The sequence below is a fragment of the Sinocyclocheilus rhinocerous genome, unplaced genomic scaffold (genome assembly GCF_001515625.1).
Source record: "Sinocyclocheilus rhinocerous isolate Xijiao unplaced genomic scaffold, SAMN03320098_v1.1 scaffold1191, whole genome shotgun sequence".
In the NCBI taxonomy this organism is placed as follows: domain Eukaryota; kingdom Metazoa; phylum Chordata; class Actinopteri; order Cypriniformes; family Cyprinidae; genus Sinocyclocheilus; species Sinocyclocheilus rhinocerous.
Genome location: NW_015636560.1, coordinates 379,696 through 385,727, shown reverse-complemented (window position 1 = coordinate 385,727; position 6,032 = coordinate 379,696). Strand labels below are relative to the sequence as shown.

Here is a 6,032-nt window from a genome sequence, read left to right as displayed (position 1 = left end):
AAAATCTATATTTATCTCACCTAAATGTTTGATCATGCACTGTATTTTTGTTTTTCAATCGTGTTATTGTTGCACAATTGCTTGCACAGATCATATTTACCCCAAACAATGCGCTGTTACTTTAATTCAGCGCGTGAGGCGCAGCAAAAATAGACTCGGTGATGAAACGATCTCTGCACTGTTGCAAACCCACCGCTCCTAAACACACTGCCAGACCGCAACAGTGTGTGCAGTGTGAACGCTTTAATTCGTTAACATGAGCACGGAAAAAATGCGCACACCACATACGCACTGCAAACAAAGTAACGTGAACCTGGCGTTATGTGTGTGCGCTGCGAGTGTGCATGAGCGCACGGTCTCCAGGAGAGCACGCGAGCGTTGAATGGTTTAAACACTGGCAAGAATTAAAAAGAAAAAAATGCAACTTATAAACTTTAGTCACGATGCGACACTGCCTCAATAGTGCATGTGACAATTCCTGTGTCAACTGTACAGCATGCAGCTCACTTATAGTGCAGACGCGATGTGATTTGAAGACATTTGCATTTTGAGAGAGAAAGAGAGCGCGCGCGGTGATTCACTCACGCTGTTTGTGAAATCATGTCTCACAGAAACGTTTTCAAATTACTTTAGAAGTTATTTAATGAAGAAATATGAATTGTACCTCACCTAAAGCATTATAATTGTTTCACCCGGGCCGGACAGAGACTGAGACATGTCGTGCCAAACCTCTCACGTGATGGCATGCTCGTCATCAGCTTGAGATCGGTTTTATGAGATCGGCCTTTTTAGAGACCGCAGATCAATCATCCCAAAGCGATTATCGGCTGATTGTGATCGGTAACCGATCAATCGGAACACCCCTAATTTAAATCAATGTGAAAAACGAGATAGGTCAAAGATAATCTAAAAGTAGTTGATTATATTACCTAAAATGTGTAATGCAATGGATTACGTTACCAACTACAATTTTTGTCATGTAATTTAGAATCAGTAATGGATTACAATTTGTAAGTAATCTACCCAGCTCTGCATGTCAAAAGATCTAGGAAAATTTTATTCAATTATTCCATATGAACAAAATGGGATTTTTGCTTCAGGCCCTCATTGTTACTTTCCATCAGACAGCTGTTACACTTCAAGATGCAATGCACAGACCCAATATTATGAGACAGAGCAGATGCCCCGCCTGTTTACATTTACATACCTACTTTGCTTGCACTGATACCTCACCAGACGAGCACTCTGACCAAGAAGTGCATTTGACCATTGACTCATGTGGCCACCAGCACTCTTCACAGAACATGAGCATGTGCTAAACAGCTATTAATAAAATATAATACTAACTTAACAGCCACATCTACTTGAAATACACTCACTGGAATAAATACCACATTAAAAATGTATATAGTATACATTAAATAAATATTAAATATAAACATACTGACTGATTATGAGTTATGTGATTGTGAGCTGGAAGCAGCTGGTATGGCAGCAGATGAGCTTGTGTAAGATGACGTTGGCAGCAGAAAAGCAAACAGAGTGCAGATCACATTAGGCTTTAGTGCTCTGCCCTGACTCTAAGCCCTGCCATAACAAGACACTTCCCATGACTCACTGAAACATGAAGAAACATAAGTAGCCTCATGTAAATAAGGCTGGATGAAGGAAGGAATAAAACACTGAGAAGATCGCATTAAGGGAAATGTCTTCAACTCTCTTGTTCTGTAACTTACCCATTCAATGCAATAAAACAACAGCTAGATTATTTTCCAGTTCTGAAGAAAAGAGTGGTTGCTTGTGCAAAACTCACAAAAGCAATGCTAGGATGTTGTGGGTGGTTGTTTACGGGCCCAAGCTGAAAGAACCCACCTCAAACATTTGACATCCTGGTCTCTAGATATGACTGTTTGTCCCACTTTCCATGTAAACACAGATTTGTCCATATAGCTCAAGATCATCTACCTACCATTATTCACCTGCATACTTTTCTGTTCATCATTTTCCCAAAACATGCAACATCTCAAATAAATCTGCAAACAAGCGAATACACGGATTTGTAACATGATGCCTGAAATGGAGATTCATAAATATAATTCTGCAAACAATGCTTAAAGCCCACATGCTGATCCCTGTAGTCATACAAAAGTGTCAGGGCACAAAATCTAATTAAAGGAATAGTTCACCCAAAAATGAAATTTGCTAGACATGTACACGCCCTCAGGCTATCTGAGATGTAGATCAGTTTGTTTCTTCATCAGATTTGGAGAAATGTAGCATTACATCACTTGCTCACCAATGAATCCTCTGCAGTGAATGGGTGCTGTCAGAATGAGAGTTTAAACAGCTGATAAAAACAACACAATAATCCACACCACTCCAGGGGCCTGTACCATGAAGCCGGATGAGCTTACACTGCACAGCTAACCTGCTCCAGGGCAGGTTATGTTCTGGGTAAGAGATCTCAAACTGAAATTGGACCAATCAGATGTGAGCAAAGTGACGCATGTCTGACGAAAAAAAAGGCACTCCCCCAGTTTCCCTTCATACAAATTAAAGGTCACTATAAAGTACCTTAAAAAAAATTACTACAAAATTGTCTGGCTTTAATGATAATTACAATTTACATATGATTTATATGATTATAATATGATTTATATTATTATTATTCCATGGTACCTATAAAGCCAGATTGGAGTGGTTTGGTTTTGTCAACTCGAAACTAATCCTGTAACTCTGAATTTGTTCATCTACCATCATGGTACAGGCCCCAGTCCATCAGTCAACATCTTGTGAAGCCAAAAGCTAGATGTTTGTAAGAAACAAATCCATCATTAAGATGTTTTTAACTTCAAACCTTTGCTTCTGGCTAAAATAGGAGTCCATAATACATAATAACACTTCCTCCAGTGAAAAAGTCATCTGGTCTGAATCAGGAGAGAAATCTGCACAGATCAAGCACCATTTACAAGCCAAACCAGTCCAAAACAGCTCTAAACAAATATGTGGATGAATTTTGATGTGGAAGACAACAGGAGATGGACTTTTTCATTGGAGGAAGCGTTATTATGGATTATGGACTCATATTTTGGCCAAAAGTGACGGTTTTAAGTTAAAGGGGTCATATGATAATGCTGCATTTCTCCAAATCTGATGAAGAAACAAACTCATCTACATCTCAGATAGCCTGAGGGTGAACACATTTTCATTTTTTGTGTGAACTATTCCTTTAGTAACATTCCTTTTGGTTCTAGGATGTGCAAAAACGTGTGTAAAAGAGAGAGGAACTGAATCCACAAGGTTGGTAGTGAAAAGTGATACAAGTATAATATGCACAACATACTTAAACAAAAAACAAAACTCTCACTGGGTGATTGTCTGACGAGAACAATTGCAAAACTATCAAATGAGGGAAGTTCTGAAAACTTTAAGTGCAACACTGCCATTTCAGCTTTGCAGGAACACTCCACTGTTACTAAATAAACCAATTACACAGACGGGAAAAAGCGACACCTGAAAGATGTGAAAAACAGAGATGTGGTTCTGCCCCACCACTGTCTCCATCTCCACTATTTACAGTCAAACGCATGTTTGCAGCCACAGGGTAGCAGTGTCTGAAATGAGACCAGATCTAAACACACTTCCAGTGACGTGAAGCCAACAGCATTAGGGCACAACCTTCAGATGAACAAACAAGATAATATACATCTAGCATATCTAATCTTCTAATATTATCTGTAAATTACTAAGCCAGCTGAGAAGTGTAGTAACCATTAAAATAAGGAAATATTACACTGTAACTAACTATACACCACATTCAAACAATTATCTTCCATTGAGGAAACAGTCCACTTACAATACCTGTACACAGTGCTCCGGAAATCTTAATAAATGCTTGCTAGAATACATTTTAAGGTGTTTTGTTAGTTGTTTCATCAAAACTAAATTATATTAGACAACAAACACAGAGATCTGACAGCTATAGATTACAATTATCATCTCATGACAGTTGAACAACAGAGGAAATCACTACAGGGGAATTTTGCCTGCATATTTTAGATATTTAAAGCTTGGTATATATTTGTTCAAAACAAAGCATGTGAAGTCAACAAGTCAGCCTCAACAGATTACAGTCTACTAGTGAAGTTACTGTCAAACTTTTTGCAATATTCATAAAACGCACGAGTAAAGTCACTTGTGACATTTGTTACAGAAAAAAAACAAATTACACAACTGCCAGTAAACAGGAAACAAGCAAATCAACAGACAAAACAAACAAAAACATCCCGCAATCACGATGAGCTGCAGGCGAGCTTCCCTCCAAAACGATTTAAAAACAAAACCGTTAAATTATCTCAATATTCGTGTTCTCAATAACCTCATATCTGACCACCTGCTACATAAAATAAAACACACGAAATATTACAATACTTCGTTTAATTTAAGCGAAACGCTGCCCTGTGCCTTCATTAAATGTAATTTAATTCAGTTGCAAATCGATTTAATTAGCCAGACATTACACGCTAGCTTCGCGCTAACTCAATAAGACCGCAGCACCAAAACAATGAAGCGAACAGACTGTGTGTCGATAAAAGAGTTTAAACGGCTCGTAACGTTACCAGCTGCTGTCGGATCCAGCGAATCATCCTGACTCGAGCTAGCGCAGTGAGCTAGCCCGCTCCTCCGACACAAATCCCCGCAGCATCAATAAAACCGCTTCCCCTGGCGCGTCTTCCTCTCCGCATTACAGTGCGAGCGAGCGAACTCCGCGAACGCGAAGACCCCAGCCCATTCTGAAACTCGAACCCAATGCGGCGAAGCGCAAACGCGGACACAAACACACACCGACTGCGCTTGACGGAGACCACTTCTGACTGACAACATCCCGGAAGTGACGTCACCCTGGCCCGAGCGCATCAACGGCTCAAAGTTGTGTGTCACACGTGCTACAGGAATACTACAAACTTGTTTGCCTTAGTTTATGCTAAAAGAGTAAAATCCGGACTAAGTCAAATCATTAATGAAACTCAAACAGGTTTCATGAAAAATGGACACATTAGTAATAACATTCGTCTTATTTTTGACCTTCTGGACTATTCTGACCAAATTGATTCTGGAGCTCTCATTTTGTTGTTAGATTTTTGTAAAGCCTTTGACACCATTGAACATGGTTTTTGACTTCAATCACTGAAAGCTTTTGGTTTTGGTAACAATTTTATTGATATTATAGAAATGCGTTATAAAGATATTAATAGCTCTATTATTCTTAATATGGGAACCTCCAAAAGATTTCGGATTCATGGCGGCATACGTCGGGGCTGTCCTATCTCTCCCTTTCTGTTTTTACTGGTGGCTGAACTTCTCTCTATTCATGTTTTAAATAATCATAACATTCGAGGACTGAAAATATTTGATAGAGAAATCAAAATTTCTCAATTGGCAGATGATACTGCATTATTTCTGAGAGATAAAAACCAAGTTAAAACGGCCCTGGAATATATATCTAAATTTTCCAAGAAAGTAACGCAAAAGTAATATAACGCATTACTTTCCATAAAAAGTAACTAAGTAACGTAATTAGTTACTTTTTTAGGGAGTAACGCAATATTGTAATGCATTACTTTTAAAAGTAACTTTCCCCAACACTGATTGTGAAATATTATTACGATGTCAAATAAAATTGTTCTATTTTAATATACATTAAAATGTAATTTATTCCTGTGATCAAAGCTGACTTTTCAGCATCATTACTGCAGTCTTCAGTGTCACATGATCCTTCAGAAATCATCCTAATATGCTGATTTATTATCAGTGCTGGAAACTGTTGTGCTGCTTAATATTGTTTTGGAAACGGCGATACTTTTTTTCAGGGTTCTTTGATGAATAACAAGTTAAAAAGAAGAGTATTTATTCTATATTATAATATTATTCTATAATATACACTACCGCTCAAAAGTTTGGGGTCAGTACATTTTTATTCTTTCTTTTTTTGAAAGAAATTAAAACTTTTATTCAGCAAGGATGTGTTAAAT

At 38.0% G+C, this 6,032-nt stretch overlaps 1 protein-coding gene across 1 annotated transcript in view; it reads right to left on the bottom strand.

The window, feature by feature from the left end:
- Window positions 1–4,878, bottom strand: part of atp11b (ATPase phospholipid transporting 11B) — a 65,009-nt gene extending 60,131 nt beyond the window's left edge. Inside the window, exon 1 of the mRNA XM_016562537.1 lies at window positions 4,620–4,878. Within this exon, the coding sequence (XP_016418023.1) occupies window positions 4,620–4,646 (27 nt within the window). The 5' untranslated portion in view covers window positions 4,647–4,878. The remainder of the gene's footprint in view (window positions 1–4,619) is intronic.
- Window positions 4,879–6,032: the final 1,154 nt, after the last annotated feature.